General features: G+C 46.8%; 1 protein-coding gene across 2 annotated transcripts in view; it reads left to right on the forward strand.

Annotated features, from left to right (window-relative positions):
* Window positions 1-334: 334 nt before the first annotated feature.
* Window positions 335-16838, forward strand: part of PHIP (PHIP subunit of CUL4-Ring ligase complex) — a 412470-nt gene continuing 395966 nt past the window's right edge. For both annotated transcript variants that reach the window (XM_073589700.1, XM_073589702.1), the window contains exons 1-4: window positions 335-539; window positions 651-709; window positions 831-860; window positions 1324-1383. In XM_073589700.1, the coding sequence (XP_073445801.1) occupies window positions 359-539; window positions 651-709; window positions 831-860; window positions 1324-1383 (330 nt within the window). In that variant the 5' untranslated portion in view covers window positions 335-358. The remainder of the gene's footprint in view (window positions 540-650; window positions 710-830; window positions 861-1323; window positions 1384-16838) is intronic.

Below are 16838 nucleotides of genomic sequence, written 5' to 3' on the forward strand. Positions count from 1 at the left end.
TGTTGCTCATGCATTGGTATAGTTCTTCTGAATTGTAGGCATGTATTTTGGAAAACGCTCTACGATTCATACTTTTTCCAATTCCTCCTTAAAAATAATGGTTGTCTGAGATTTTTTTTGTTTAATAATTAAAAAAAGGATCATCGCTAACAATATGTACCAGGAGAGTGTTGCTCTGTGAAGAGTACACCCACGTCGAAATCAGGGGGTTTCCAGGAATGTGGAAGTCCTGCACAGCTTGTTAGGAGAGGGGGACTTTTTTTTCTTGCCTTCATCAGTGCTAGGCGGAAGGATACCACAGGCAGTGAGAACAGCTCTCTCTGGCTTGTTGTTTCCTCCTCCCTCCGCCTGGCATTGCATGGTGGAGAGCGGAGGCTTCTCTTTCTCCTTCCTGCTCCAGACCCTGACAGCTCCAGGGGCAGGGCCCGGGGATCCGCTCCGGCGGCGGCAGTGCAGGCACGGTGGAGGAGGAAGGGGGATACCCAACAACCCCGACATGTCCTCCTCCAGCAGCCAGCACAGCACCGAGCTCGGATCCGGTATGTGCCCCCTCCCAGCAGCCCCCAATAAACAATCAGTCCGGATGCACCCCCCGGGGGCAGCGGGGACCCTCTGCCTGTGCCCTGACCCTCTGTTTCTGTATCTTGCAGAGCTCTATTTCCTCGTTGCCAGATTCCTGGAAGATGGACCCTGCCAGGAGGCAGCCCAGGTATGAGCTGGCCCTCGGAAGGGGGTGGGTGCACGTACGTTCCACAGCAGCTCCCCAATGTGGGGCATGAGGGGGGCTCGGGCCATGGAGCAGGCAGTGACCTTCTGCTCTCTCTTTCCAGGTCCTTATCCGAGAAGTGGAGAAGAAGGAGGTGAGCGGGGGCACGGATGGGGGTGGGGTTCGGGGATGGGCCCCCCAGAATCCGGTGCTGCTTCTCTCCTGCGGCCCCCCGATATAGCGCAGCGTCGCCCCCCTACTGTCACATAGGGCCGATACCCGTCACACACCGGGAGCCTCCATGGCAGCGACCTGCGTGCGGCTGCACCCCCTCTCTCCGTGGCCGGCAGCACTTGTCGGGGGCGTCGGGTTTATTTTCGGGGGGCAGCCGGGTGGCTGCGTGGCTCTGTCACCGTGTGGGGTTTGGGGGGCGCTCCCTCGCCGTGTTCGCCCCCCACAGAGCAGTGAGGAGCCGGGGCTGTGCTGAGGGAGCGGCGGCGCCGAGCAGCCAGGAATCTCCTCAGCTAATGGTACAAGTACACGGCTTTTTGTGAGGTGACCGGGACGTGGGCGCCGCGGAGACCCTCACAGACCCTCACCGTGTCTTTCCATTGCAGCTCCTGCCGAGGAGGGTGGACTGGACCGGAAAGGAGCACCCCCGGACCTACCACAATCTGGTGAGTCTCCCACTGCTGACGAAAAGTTTTTATTACCTTATTTTTTTCGCACAGTGAAATAAACTTGAATTTCCCGCATTTTTTTGGACTTTCCACTGATGAATAGTGCACGGTAGGAAAGGTGTGTGAGGACGGGACAGGGCTCGGCGTGCTGCCCCGGGAAGGGGGACACACACACGGACTGTCAGTTGTGAGGTGACCTGACCCTGTGTTGTGACCGTGGGGTGAAATCCACGCTTGTGTGTGGGAAATAAAAGAGACGTCATGGATGTTGTGCGGCGGCGAGCGGGAGGCGGGGCCTCGGAGCAGGAGCTGGAGGAGGGGCGGCGCTGTGCTCCGGGAGCTGAGCCGCCTCACACGCACCGAGCCTCCGGCGCTCACCTCTCGCGTCAGTCACCGGCTCGGCCCCACACCGGGCCCGACTGCCTCAGAATCGGCCTCGTGGCGGAGCCCGGCTGCTGACTGCACGTGGCCTGCTCATTGTTTTGTAGGCGGTTCCCTAGAATTACCGGGAATCACAGGTTCCTCTTCCAGGGATAATCCTATGGGAAAGCTGGGTGACTGCATGTGTTGTGCAGCTTTCCCAGTGTCCTGAGTGGCCGTTCTTGTCTGCGTAATAACTACTTTGCTGTACACAGTGAAACCCCCTTATCCACAGCACATATTCAGACAGACACCACTTCTATCATATACTGTGACAGTTGATGTGAGTAGCCCCCCACCAGGGAACTATTGTGTGGTCGTCTTAAAGGGGCCCTGTCGCGTTGTGTGTGACAAGCCCCCCAGGAGCTGCAATGTTGCTTTACATGCAGTTTGGGGGAAAACTGGCTTCTATATGTAAGGGGGCTCTCACATTGCATTCATGCACCAGGTCAGCAGTTCACATGGGGGGGTTCGGACGTAAGCGCCCCCAACAGGGCCACTAAGCGCATTGTCAAAGAACCCTTTGTGATGTGTTCACTGTAAAGTGGCCGAAGTGCAACAGCATCATTCCCTATCATTTAATATATAAAGCTCAAGTGTGTATGTATATGTGTGTGTATGTTCGGGATAGGCATCCGCACCGTCGCAGCTACAGCCACAAAATTTGGCACAGTCACACGTCTGGACCCAGAGAGCGTCCTAAACTATGTTGTGAGGTGAAATTTTCACCCCGCGCCTTCCAATTCACCAAACAATTTTGCCCCTATCTACATACTGGGGAAAAAGTGTGTGCGTATCAAGCCCCGCCCCTCATTATGATGTCACAATGGTTGCCATGGCGACGCTGATGTCATAGGTTGCAAGCCCCACCGCTCATTATGATGTCATAATGGTTGACTATGGGATGGAGGATGTGTGATGGGTATATAGGCACTTGACTATGGGATGGAGGACATGTATGACAGGTATATGGCACGGGACTATGGGATGGAGGACATGTATGACAGGTATATGGCACGTGACTATGGGATGGAGGACATGTATGACGGGTATATGGGAACTGGACTATGGGATGGAGGACATGTATGATGGGTATATGGGCACGGGACTATGGGATGGAGGATGTGTGATGGATATATGAGCACTGGACTATGGGATGGAGGATATGTATGATGGGTATATGGCCACGGGACTATGGGATAGCGGATATGTATGATGGGTATATGGGCATGGGACTATGAGATGAAGGATGTGTGATGGGTATATGCGAAAAGGAGATGAATCCAGTGAGCCAAGTTTGAAGTACATTAAAAATCTTTTTCTTTATTTCAAACGTAGATTAAAAATATTATCCATAGCAGCATATTATAAATATAGGCAGAGATAGGAAAAATTACTGCTGTAAAGCGCACGGCAAGACGCGTTTCGGCTAGACCTTTATCATTGCCATAATACACATTGCTATTTTTCAGGGATATAAGAAGGAAAAAATCCTAAGATGGGTGGTGCTGTAGTTGATTAAGCGTTAATAGATCACACTTGTGAGCATCCACCTATAAGATTAACTATTTAAAAACAAGTGTTAACCCTAACAAAGGCTAATACGCTAGCAGTAATTTTTCCATATATTTTACAATACATGATATAACAGAATATATATACAGAGATTTTTTTCTCATGTTATCCTCCACAATACTTCCATAATATAATTTTTACTCAAAAAAAAAAATATATTTATGTATTTGAGACAGAGCAGGTTATAATTATTAACATAAGAATCATAATTTTAGGATTTTTAATACATTCTAATTAAATCTTGTCTATTGTTTAAGCCAATTGGCATCCTAGTTTCCAAAGTAAAAATCCAAGCAGATTCTCTGTTAAGTAGTTTACGTTTTCTATCGCCCCCTCTGGTAGACCGTGTTACTAACTCTATTGCTTTAAACCTGAAGCTATCAAAATTGCCAGAATGATATTGTGAAAAATGCCTGGAGACCGCTGATGGATTGAAGCTGGAGGGGTTAGTAGCATCAGAAATGTGTCTTCTAATTCTTTTCCTCAGTTTTCACGTTGTACAACCTATATACTGTTTACAACATAATGTACAGTCAATCAAATATACTACATAGGTGGAATTACAGTTCAAAAAACTGTTAATAGAATATTTTTTGTTGCTATGGAATAAGGAAAATTTGTTGATTTTATGTGCATATTGACAACAAGTACATCTCTTATTTCCACATTTTTCCACATTTTTCTTTTTTATTGTGATGGGTATATGGGCACTCGACTATGGGATGGCAAATATGTATGATGGGTCTATGTGCATGGGACTATGGGATGGAGGATGTGTGATGGGTATATGGGCACTCGACTATGGGATGGAGGATATGTATGATGGGTATATGGGCAAGGGCTTATGGGATGGTGGATATGTATGATGGGTATATGGGCACGGGACTATGGGATGGAGGATAATTATAATTTGTTTTAACTAACCACAGTTAGTTACTATGACCGGGCAGCGCCGGGCTCTTCAGCTAGTACATTATAATACGGTAACTTTTATTTTTACAGCACCAACATATTCCGCGGCACTTTACATTTTAGAGGGGACTTGTACAGACAAAGACATTATAGAAAAGCACATAAAATCAACAGATACCAAGAGGAATGAAGGGCCCTGCTCACAGGCTTACAATCTGAGGAAATGGGCGAGACACAAAATACATAGGGGATTCACAATGCTGCATGAACCAGTCACCAGCCAGTATCAGTACAAGTACAGACACCCAGGGCTAATAAGTGTGTGGAGGGTGTGTGAACAGATGGTAAGAGGGTCCTGATTTGGAAGAACATTTTATATGGGTAAAACAGGGATAGTTATATAAAAGGTGATAGGCCAGTTTTAAATGTATTTTTAGCATCCCCCCCCCCTTTAAAACTGTGGGTATTGGGGATTAATATATATATATTTTTTTTTTCCCCTGGGTAGTGAATTCCAAAGAGTTGTTGCAGCACACAAGAAGTTTTGGTGACTGGAATGGGAAGTTTTCATTATTGAGGATTTTAGTGTTGGGTCATTAGCAGAAACGAGGGCAGGAGTAGGGTAGTAGACTGAGATGTAGGGTGAAGCCGAAGCGTGAATCGCTTTGTGTGAGAGTGATGCGTTTATTTTGAACTGTGTAGCAGATGGGCAGCCAGAGTAATGACTGTCACAGGGTGGAGGTATCGGTGTAGCTGTTGGAAAGGAATATGATCCTGGCTGCAGCATTCAGGACGGATTGGAGAGGGGAGAGTTTAGTGAGAGGGAGACCGAACAGTAGAGAGTTACAATAGTCCAGATGAGAATTTGTAAGAGCAACAGTAAGGCTGTGTGCACGTCCGGAATTCCCGCCGATTTTATGCATTTTTCCTGCTTTATTTGCCTCGAAAACACTGCGAAAACGCATAAAATAAAAAAGCAAGCCATTGTATTCAGTGGCATTCCGCACATGCTGTGCTAATGCTGTGTATTTTTCCGTGGAAAAATACGCAGCATGCTCATTCTTTGTGCGGAATCGCGGGAATTCCGCACACATAGGAAAGCATTGTTCCACTTTCCACATTTGGCTATGGCCACCATGCGCAAAGTAAGCGGAAAATGTGCGGATGGTACCCACGGTCTGGTGGAGAGGAGATTCTCCTCTAGGCCCTGGGTACCATATCCCTGTAAAAAATAGAATTAAAATAAAAAATCCTGAGATTCCCACCTTCCGGCGTCCCCCGCAGCGTTCCCAGGCCTCAGCGGTGCTCCCGCCAACTCCCATTCCTAGTGATGACTTGCGACAATGACCTTTGATGAAGTCGTGGTCTCGCGAGACCGCTACGTCATCAAAGATCATTGTCGACATCGCTGGGAACTTGACTTGCCGGGAGCATCGCGAGGATCGGGGACGCTGCGTGGGACGCCGGAAGGTGAGAAAAACACCATTTTTTATTTTTAACTTTATATCTTTTTACTACTGATGCCGCATAGGCAGCCTCAATAGTAAAAAGTTGGTCACACTAGTCAAACACTATTTGACGAGTGTGACTAACCTGTCAGTCAGTTTTCCAAGCGATGCTACAGATCACTTGGAAAACGCTAGCATTCTGCAAGCTAATTATGCTTGAAAAACGCTAGTTAAAACGAGGGAAATACGCGTGAGTTACACGTGCGTATTTCCCGCGGCAGGGAGTTGCAGAATTCCTGCAGAAATTTCCGCTGCAATTCCACATAGCCTAAGAGTTTTTGCAGAGTCAAAGGTAAGAAGAGGTTGAAAATCTTTTTGAGGTGTAGGTGACATGAGAGAGCGAGTAGGGAGTGAAGGAAAGATCTGAATCAATAGTGACCCCCAAGACAGCAGGCATGTTGAAAGGAGTAATAGTAGAACCGCACACGGAAATGGCAATCTTGGGTATAGTTGGGTTAGTGGAGGGAGGAAACGCACTGAGTTTAGTTGTTGACAAATTCAGTTTGAGGGAGGACATGATGTTGGAGACAGTGGAAAGACTGGTATTTTGTAGTAATGCAGTGGTGATGTCAGGAGAGGATGTGTATAATTGGGTGTCATCAGCATAGAGATGGTACTGAAAACCAAATCTACTGTTGGTTTCTCCAATAGGGGTAGTATATAAGGAGAAGAGGAAGGGGCTGTCAGCAAACGATGCTACAGCCAATCGTTTGGCCTGCAGCCATCTCTCCCCTACATGAGCGCATGCTCAAACGAGGACTCCTGTGTTCTCTGAGAAAGTCATCAACAAACATTTCTTCCAGTGGCTTCTCTCTGAGAGAATAAATCGAACAGCAAATCTGACTTTCGTGATTGACATCTCTCCTAACTAACGGTTGGGTGCCCCATATAAATTACACTGTCGGCTGATCCAGTCGTTTTAGGCGGATTTGGCTGATATTGGTCTAATGTGTATTTATATCTGCTCTTCTGTATAGGGCTACTCACAAAAGTCACTATCTGGATGCTTCCTCTTCATCACTGTTAGAGTGAGTGCACACGCTGCAGATTTTTCAGCGTGGATTTGCAGGTAACACCGCAGGTAAAGTGACCTGCGGTTTTCCTGCGGATTTGCCAGCGGTTTTCCCCTGCGGATTGACACCTGGACAATGGAACGGGTGGCAAACCGCTGCGGAATCCTCATAAAGAATTGACATGCTGCGGATTTAAAACCGCAGCAAATCCGCACGGAAAAATCTGCAGCATGTGCACTGCGTATTTGAAATCCCAATGGCTAACATTGTACTGTACAATGTCTGCAGAATTGCTGCGGATCCGCAGGGCTGGATCCGCAGCAGAATCCGCAGCGTGTGCACACACCCTTAAGCTGTCCATACATACTAGATGGCTGTCAGGTGAATATTGGCTTATCCCAGGGAGAACAATCGTGTGGGCTTCTCTCCTGTCCGTCAGTCATCATATTATAATGTTGGCTGAACCTGTCTAGATCAGCTGACTTTGAATTTCATGTGTATGGGAGCCTTTAGTTATCTTGGTGATTCATTAAGTTGACACTGCCACGAGCCACACGTCATGGGCTCCCGAGCCACAGGTTGGGGAGCTCTGGTTTAATGTGCATTGTGGGCTTTATAGGTATCGGAGTCTGATTTGTCAAAATCTAGTATAACCTCTTAAATCAAAGAAAAACTGTAGACAACTAATACTTGTTTTTATTGGACAACACCTTGGCACCTATGCACTGCTAGGACCCGCACTGATTAGCAGTGTATCTGGATGTCTGACCTGCTGCACCATTCACTCTCTGCAGAGCTTGGCAGCTGCATAGTGAATGGATGGAGGGTTGCACATGCTCAGTGCTTCTCTATTCTAATGGGAATAAAAGTTTAACTGCCATCGATTTGACCAAGAAGTAATCCTCACCAATCCTGGGGACAGGTGATAACTTTTTTTTTCACTGGACAATCCCATTAAATACACTAGTCACTTATTTTGGTAGAATTTTAGGCGTGTGCTAATCTGCAACGTTGGTTACACAACTCAAAAATGTGTGTGATTTGTCTGCGACTTCCTGCTGCATTATTCTAAAGGCTGCGACTTGGTGGTTATTAAATTGCAGCCAAGTTGGTGGCAAATCACAGCTTGTCGTTGTGTTTTGTGACCAGAAATCGTGGTACTGATGCGACCATATTGTGACAATGATTAGATTCATGTGCCTGACTTGTGGTTGATCTGTGAAGGTTGTAATAATGTAGTAGAATGGCAATGGATCTCTGCAGTTACTGTGGTCTGGACCTCTGTTGCCTGCATTCAGTCAGCATCTACTGCAATTTCATGTAACAAAAAGGTGTTGTCAGAAAATGGGCCAATTCAATTTTTTTTTCTCTTTCAAAAGAAGTGCTATAAGCATTAGTAAAGATGATTAAAGGGAATCTGTCACTCTTTTTTTGGCCTTTCAGCTGCCGGCATAGACATCGGGGGCTTATCTACAGAATACAGTAATGCTGTAGATAAGCCTCGATGTAACCTGAAAGAGAAGAAAAACACATTATATTATACTCACGGAGGTGGGCGGTCCGGTCCGATGGGTGTCGCCGTCCCGGCGCCTCCCTTCTTCATGCGATGACGTCCTCTTCTCCCGTCCTGTAATGGTGCAGGCGCACTGCTCTGCCCTGTTGAGGGCAGAGCAGAGTCCTGCAGTGAGCAGGCGTCGGGAGAAGTCTGGCGCCTGCAGAATTCTGCTCTGCCCTCAACAGGGCAGAGCAATGCGCCGGAGCCGGAGCCATTTCAGGACGGGAGAAGAGGACGTCGTCGCATGAAGAAGGGAGGAGGCGCCGTACCGTACCGCAACACCCATCGGACTGGACCGCCCACCCCCGTGAGTATAATATAACGTGTTTTTCTTCTCTTTCAGGTTACATCGGAGGCTTATCTACAGCGTTACAGAATGCTGTAGATAAGCCCCCGATGTCTATGCCAGCAGCTAATAGGGGAAAAAAAAGGGTGACAGATTCCCTTTAAGTGAGGACAGCAAATGTTACCGGAGCAATCATTGGTGGTTTTCGGTTCTGCCAAATTCTTAGTCCATGTGCACATGTTGAGCAACTGGATGTAGAAATTTCTACATCTCTTGGCAGGAAGGACGCAGGGCAAAAATGCACAGAAAACTGACATGCTGCAAATTATTTTCAGCACCAAATCTGCAAGTCATAAACAAGTAACGTGTGCAGGACACTTCAGGTTTCTAATTCACTTTGGCATCAGGATTGCTTCAGGTTTTGCTAGCAAAAATGCACCAAATCTGCAACATGTGCACACGTCCTTACTGTGTTCCATGAAGGATTCTTCATCCGTTGTAGCCTTTACTGTTTGCATCATTGAAGATGTTAAATTGGATCCGTAAACGTTATCAGTTCTGGTTCTATTAATACCGTAAGTTTGGTGTAATAGCGACACGTTCTTCTGATGAAATGTGGCATCCTTACCACTTTTTACTTTTCAGTCAGTGATTAGCTATGTTTTCTTATCTTAAAATGATTGGAATCTTAGTGTAAAATTTGGGGTTTTGATATGTGCTGACAGCTTTTTTTTTTTTTTTTTCATAAATGTAATTTTTTAAAAACTTTTTTTGTTTTAAAAAAAACTAGAAACAATGGTTTTGATTCAAATGTGGGTGTATTTCTATTTTCGACTAGCACCGTTAAGGTCTGTTCACTTAGGCTGGGTCCACATTGCGTTAGGGGGGTGCGTTTAAGGCTGGTTTCACATTTGCGTTTTTTAGCGCTGGAAAAAAACGCTAACCTGCGCATGCGTTTTTTCCCCTATCTTTAACATGGGTGCGCATACTTGCGCGCTTGTAAGCGCATGTATGCGATTTTCATGCGCTGCGTTTTTTTGGGGTGTGCGATTGGATTTTCCAGACGCATCATGTTGCATTTTTTGGCCCTGCAAAAAAGCGCATGCGCACATATGCGCACGTTTTGCGCTAAAAAGGGCCATTATAGCCTATGGATGCGCATATGTGCGCACTGGCATGCTCATGTAAGCGTTTTTTTGCATATGCGTTTTTTTTTTTTTAACCATGGAATTTAGGGGTTTGAGTTAGAGTTAGGGTTAGTTAAGGGGGTTTAGGGTTAGGGTTAGGGTCAGGGTCAGGGTTAGGGTTGGGTTTTGGGTCAGGGTTAGGGTTTAGTATGGTTTGGTTAAGGGTTAGGGTCAGGGTTAGGGTCAGGATTAGGGTTAAGTATGGTTTTGTTAAGGGTTAGGGTCAGGGTTAGGGTTAGGGTTAGGGTCAGGGTTAGGGTTAGGGTCAGGGTTAGGGTTAAGTATGGTTTTGTTAAGGATTAGGGTCAGGGTTAGGGTCAGGATTAGGGTTAAGTATGGTTTTGTTAAGGGTTAGGGTCAGGGTTAGGGTTAGGGTTAGGGTTAGGGTCAGGGTTAGGGTTAGGGTCAGGGTTAGGGTTAGGGTCAGGGTTAGGGTTAAGTATGGTTTTGTTAAGGATTAGGGTCAGGGTTAGGGTCAGGATTAGGGTTAAGTATGGTTTTGTTAAGGATTAGGGTCAGGGTTAGGGTTAGGGTCAGGGTTAGGGTTAGGGTTAGGGTTAGGGTCAGGGTCAGGGTTAGGGTTAAGTATGGTTTTGTTAAGGGTTAGGGTTAGGGTTAGGGTCAGGGTTAGGGTTAGGGTCAGGGTTAGGGTTAGTTAGGGTTTAGGGTTTGGGTTAGGGTTAAGTATGATTTGGGTTAGGGTTAGGGTTAGGGTCAGGGTTAGGGTTAGTAAAGTCATGGTTTGGGTAGTGTGAGGGGCCACCTAAAAATGTTGGAAAAAAACGCAAACGCGGTAAAAACGCGCTAAAAACGCATACAAACGCATAAAAACGCTGCGTTTTTTTCATGCATGCTCATAAAAATGCTTGAAAAAAACGCAGCAGTTGTATGCTTATGTATGCGTTTTTTCAATGCGTTTTTTTGCGGGAAAAACGCGCTGCAAAAAAAAGCAAGTGTGAAACTAGCCTAACGCATCCGTTTCACAGCGGCATTAACGTTATGTAACGGATGGGTTAACGCACCCATAGACGGCCATAAGGTAGCGCATCGCCAACACATGTCATAATTGGCATGCGTTAGCGATGTGTCGTCATTCTGTGACGGACCCTCGGACACTGTCTGCAGGGTCCGTCACTACTAGCGGAGTGGAGTTAACACAGTCCGCCAATGCTATGCGTTGAACGGACTACATTAACGCTATGTGAACCTGGCCTTAGTGGATATGCTGCAAATTTTTGTTTCCGATTTAGGGGCTGACAAGATTAGATTTTTATCAAATCTCTTCCACATGCTGCAAAACTGTTCCCGCTCCCCCTTTAAATTAACCTGCCCAAATTAAGCAGGTGGATTTTGCTGCTGATTCACTTTTTTATTTTTTTTTATTTTTTTTTTATTTTGTCCTATGGATGTATTTTTCAGATTTAAGTGCTTGTGTGCTCCACCAGGTGGCAATCTATATACAATATTGTAGTTGTATTTCAGAATTATGACATACAATGTGTTCATGTTGAGATATTTTCATACATTTTTTTTTCCCAGGCTACTGCAACTTAAAACCATATAAGATAATATGTTTTTCATGGACTTGAGTTACTATTTACATCTTGAAATGCTCAAATGGAACTAACGTTTATTGTAACTTAAAGCACCCCTCCAGCGGTTTTGTTTATTTCACCGCTGGAGTGGTCCCCTGTCTGATACTCGCCTTCCGGAGTTTTCATCTGTTTTTGCTGCTGTTTCGGTCTGTCTCCTGCAGTTTGTGACCTGCCAACTACTCCAGTGTTTCATGGAGTGAGCCGGAGGTCACTTATCAATCTAAATCTGTGACAACCTCGTTTTGACTCTGAGACTTGTATTGAGAGCTTGTGACTAGAGATGAGCGAACTTGACCTTGAAAGGTCGGCATTCGTACAGGGCAGTTAGTGTCCGGTGCTAAATGCTGAACGAGGACTTTTCCTGGTAGTCCTTTTGAATGTTCAAAGTTCTGTGTTGAAGTCTGTATGTGAGAAAGAATAGAATATATTTCTGGTTGAAGTTTGGCTACCCAAACCAAACTTTGAAATGAAGTTCAGGTTGGTTACCAGAACCTGAACTTCCATGGGTCCGCTCATCCCTACTTGTGACGTAGCTTCTGAGTTTCAACCACTTAGAAGCTGTGCTCACAAGACGGCACCATGGGACTGACTCCGAAAAACGGTGAAGACGCCAGAGGGTGAGTATATCACGGGATAGCAGACTTTCGCTTAAAGCACCACTCCAGAGATGGGGAAAAAAAACAAACTAAAAACCGCTGGAGTGGTGTATTGTGACTTCTGTATGTTGGTCTGTATGCTCAGTTCAAAGAAACTTGTGCTTCAAACTGTGAATTTGGCCAAGGACATGGCAGAGCATGATTTTTTATATATATACACTGTGATTTGCGCCAAACAATCTGATTAGAGCAAGCCAGCGGCAGCAAGGTAACTCCTTGTTTGAATTGATGCACTGACAGTGACTTATTGGCATTATTCCTGCCACAATTACTGCTTGATGGCATCTTTCAGCAGATGGGGGGGAAAAAAAAGCACTTGTATTCTAATCGTGCAAAAGTGAGACTTTAAATACTATACTGTTTTTTTTTTTTTTCCTCTTAAACCTTGTAAGAGAATTGAAAATGTTGAAATCACATTCGTTGTGAATCTTGTGTGGAAAATCTGCAACAAATTACATTGCAGTGCAAATAAATATGGATTTATAAAAACCCTTTTTCAATCTGATTTAACCCCTTCATGACTGAGGCCTTTTTCGTTTTTGCGTTTGTTTTTCGCTCCCCTTTTCAGAGCCATAACTTTTTATTTTTCCATTAATATGACCGTTTGAGGGCTTGCTTTCTGCGGGACGAGTTGTACTTTTGAACAACCCCATTGGTTTTACCATGTCGTGTACTAGAAAATGGGAGAAGAATTCCAAGTGAGGTGAAATTGCCACAACTGTTTTTGGATTTTATTTTTTACCATTTTAACCAAATGCTAAAACTGACCTGCCATTATTATTCTCCAGGTCATTATGAGTTCATAGACACCAAACATGTCTAGGTTCTTTTTTATTTAAGTAGTGAAAAAAAACCAAAGTTTGATTTAAAAAAAAAAAAAAAAAAAAAATAAATTTTGCTCCATTTTCCGAGACCTGTAGCGTCTCCGTTTTTCGTGATCTCGGGTTGAGTGAGTGTTTATTTTTTGCATGCCAAGATTAACACTTTTTAATGATACCATTTTGGTGCATATACAATCTTTAAATTGCTCGTTATCGCATTTTAATGCAATGTCGCGGCAACCGAAAAACGTAGTTCTGTAGTTTTGACTTTTTTTCTCGTTACGCTGTTTAGTGATAGGGTTAATTCTGTATTTATATTAATTGGGCGATTCTGAACGCGGCGATGCCAAATTTTTTTTTTTTTTACTTTTGTCATGCTTCAATAGTCTCTAATAGAAGCTGCCATAACCTTATCGGCTCTGCTACATATAGGCGAAGATCAGATCGCCTGTATGTAGCAGAATTGCTGAGTTGCTATGAGCGCTGACCACCGGGCAGTGCTCATAGCAGTCTGGCATTGACAACCATAGAAATCTGCAGGAGACCTCTGGTTGTTGTCATGACAACCAATTGGTGACCCGCGATCACGTGACGGGGTCACCGATCAGCGGGATTTCCGGTGCGATTGCCGGAAGTGCATTTTAAATGCTGCTGTCAAGAGTCTCTGTGCCAGCAGGACTGCACCCTGAGGATTATCAGAGGCGAGCAGGCCGCTTTCCTGACGGAGATGCGCACAATGGTCAGACGAGGTCCAGGCCTCCGTCTCTTGGCTGCTACCCACTCAGTCTTCCGGCCGGCCCCAGGCCAAGAGACCAAGATGGGAGTCCGACCTGTCATCGGAGGAGGAAATCCGGGGTACGGACTCGGAGGAAGAGGGCGAGATCACCTCTGAACCCCCGGAGACAGGGAAAAGATACCTCTTCACCTCAGAGAACATGGACGAGGCTCTCAGCGCCGTGAGAAGTGCGATGCAAATTGAGGAGAAAGCGCAATCCATCCAGGACACGATGTTCAGGGGATTAAGAGCCAGAATTCGTCAGGTCTTCCCTGTTAATGACCATATCTGGGCAATGATCCTGGAAGAATGGGAAGACGCCGAGAAAAGACTGATTTTGCCACGAGACTTTAAGCTGCGACTTCCATTTAACCAGGAGGACATCAACACTTGGGACGAAGTTCCTAAGATCGATTCCCCGGTTGCCAAGGTGTCAAAAAAGACTTCAATTCCCTTCAAAGATTCTTCCAGTCTCAAAGAACCCATGGACAAAAAGGCCGACGTGCTCTTAAAAAGAGCTTGGGAGGCCTCAGCGGCGGTGATGAAAGCAAACATAGCCGCCACATTAGTTGCTAGATCCATGCATCTATGGATCGACCATTTAGAGCAGCAGTTAAGAGAAAACCCCTAGGGGTGATATCCTAGAGAGCATTCCCCTGTTAAAGATCGCGACTGGTTTTCTGGTGGACGCTTCTGCTGAATCCGTACGGTTTGTGGCCAGGAATAACTCTATCCAATTCGGCTCGCCGAGCCATATGGATGAAAACCTGGTCTGGGGACTACCAGTCAAAAAATAAATTATGTTCCATACCCTTCTCAGGCGGGAAGGTATTCGGGCCGGCCTTGGGTAAGATTCTAGAGTTCCTCGGACGACAAAAGAGGGTTTCCGGAGGAAAAGCCAAAAAGGCAGTTTCCCTTTCAAAGATCCCGTCCTTACCAGAGGCAGGAATATAGAGGAAAGGGGAAATCATCTCGCTGGGAGTACACGAAGGGGGGAAAAAGTAGGGCTCCCCCGTCTCGCTCCAGACAAAGTTCAAGAAGCAGGAGACAATGACGCCATACCTGTAGGGGGGCGCCTCAGACACTTTGTGGAGGCATGGGAACTCATCTCCCAAAACCCATGGGTCCTCAATACGATCTCCCAGGGCTATACCCTCGAGTTCACAAACCTCCCCCCCTCTCCCCCAGCACGATTTGTGGTTACAAAACCCCGTTCCAGAGCCCTAATAGATCCTATATGGGCAGACATAAGAGACCTGTTAAGAACAGAAGTAGTGGTTCCGGTTCCAGAAATAGAGAGAGGTCAGGGCCACTATTCAACTCTCCTTCACAAAGAAAAACCCTTCGGGGGGGGGGGGGGGGGGGGAAGCCGAACCATTATAAATTTAAAACCATTAAATCAATGGGTTCGCTACAAGAGATTCCGAATGGAGTCCCTGAAAACCACCATCCCGCTAATAGACCAGAACGCTGCGATGTGCACTATAGATCTTAAGAGCGCGTATTATCACGTTCTCATCCATCCTCCGTCTCAGAGGTTCCTACGCTTCGCACTAAAAAAAAAAAAAAAGGAAGCAGGTACTACCACTTTTGCCGTCTCCCATGACGGCACACATGAGAGAGGGTATCCGCCCAGTCAGGACAGGAACCCTACTGAAGATAAAAGGGGCGGTACCTCTCCCTCGCTTCAGTTGGGTTTCCTGTCCTGACAGGGACCCGTGTACTGAAGATCACGTACATGCCCCTCTCTCGTGCCGGTGTGGAAGAGCAGGCAGGGTCCTGGGCGTCAGGAGAGGGAAGCGCCGTCCGCGGGTCCTCCGGGGGCTCGGCGTCCGAGCGGGCGCAGAAGCAGCACGGCCTGGGGTCCTGGGGCTCTGCCGTGGCTGCCGAGCCGCCCTCTCCCCCTCTGCCGCTTCCTGGAGGAGAAAGCAGTGTCAGGAGCGGCCGCTTCCGGGTCGCGCCCCTCTGACGTCACACGCTGGGGAGGGGCGTGACGTCGGGAGGCGGCGCCAGGATCCAAGATGGCGGCGCCCATAGGGAAAAACGCCGGCCGGCAAGATGACATCCCGGCGGCATGGCACGGGGGGAGGGGCTGTGGGGGTAACCGGAGGAGGCGGAGAGTGCAGTGGATCTCCCTTACATAAGGGGGATGACCACAGAAGACGCACTCATGCCCAAGGCTTCATGATGGAAGTGGGGCAAGATGAGCAGCAGCAGCAAGAGCTCTCGCCAGATGCCAGGCCGGGCCGCCAGCATACCACGAGCAGCCGCTCGAGTGGTGGGAGCGGCAGTCGTAAACGCGACCGACATGACTCTGAGACGTCCAGAAGAAACGTCACGAGTGCATCTGAGGAGCCTCCGAGATCGGGGTCAAGGAAGGCGAGCAGCAAAACCAAAAATAGAGAATGCGCCCTATGCAAACACCCGCTGGCAGATCAGTGGCAGAAAGACCTCTGCGCTGACTGTATAAATAAAACGATTCAGGAGGAAACCCCTGATTTGGTAACCAGCCTTAAGGCGTTAATACAGCATGAGGTGAAAGGTTCCCTAAAGGCAGCCCTTAAAAAGGATAAAAGAGGTCATAGAAGGGATTCTGATTCAGAGGCCTCGCCAGGGCAGAAGGGGCGGGAAAGATCCTTGTCCCCCTCCACCACCTCTACTCAGTCCTCAGAATCCTCCTCGGACAGCGATATAGGCGGCCGTCCATGTTAACCAAAAGAGGATGTGGAAAAGCTGGTCAAAGCTATTAGGGCTACAATGGGCCTTAAGGAGGAAAAGACTCCTAAATCATTGGAGGATATGATGATTGGAGGAAAGGAAAAAACATACCTTCCATGTAAATGATAAAATAAAGGCCCTAATTGACAGGGAATGGAAAAAACCTGAGGTCAGGGGGCTTGCGTTCTACATGAAAAAGAAGGTACCCTTTTGAACAAAAGGATTCAGAGACCTGGGAAAAAGTCCCAAAAATTGATGGGGCCGTAGCCAAATCCTCAAAAAAGGTATCTCTACCATTAGAGGACTCGGGCATGTTGAAAGACCCGCTTGATAAAAAAGCAGATGGTTTCCTAAAACATATCTGGGAAGCTTCGGCAGGTGGATTAAAGCCAGCGATAGCTGGTACCTGTACCGCTCGTGCCCTCATGGTC

The sequence above is a fragment of the Dendrobates tinctorius genome, unplaced genomic scaffold (genome assembly GCF_039654945.1).
Source record: "Dendrobates tinctorius isolate UK_male_01 unplaced genomic scaffold, ASM3965494v1 ptg000111l, whole genome shotgun sequence".
Taxonomy (NCBI): Eukaryota; Metazoa; Chordata; class Amphibia; order Anura; family Dendrobatidae; genus Dendrobates; species Dendrobates tinctorius.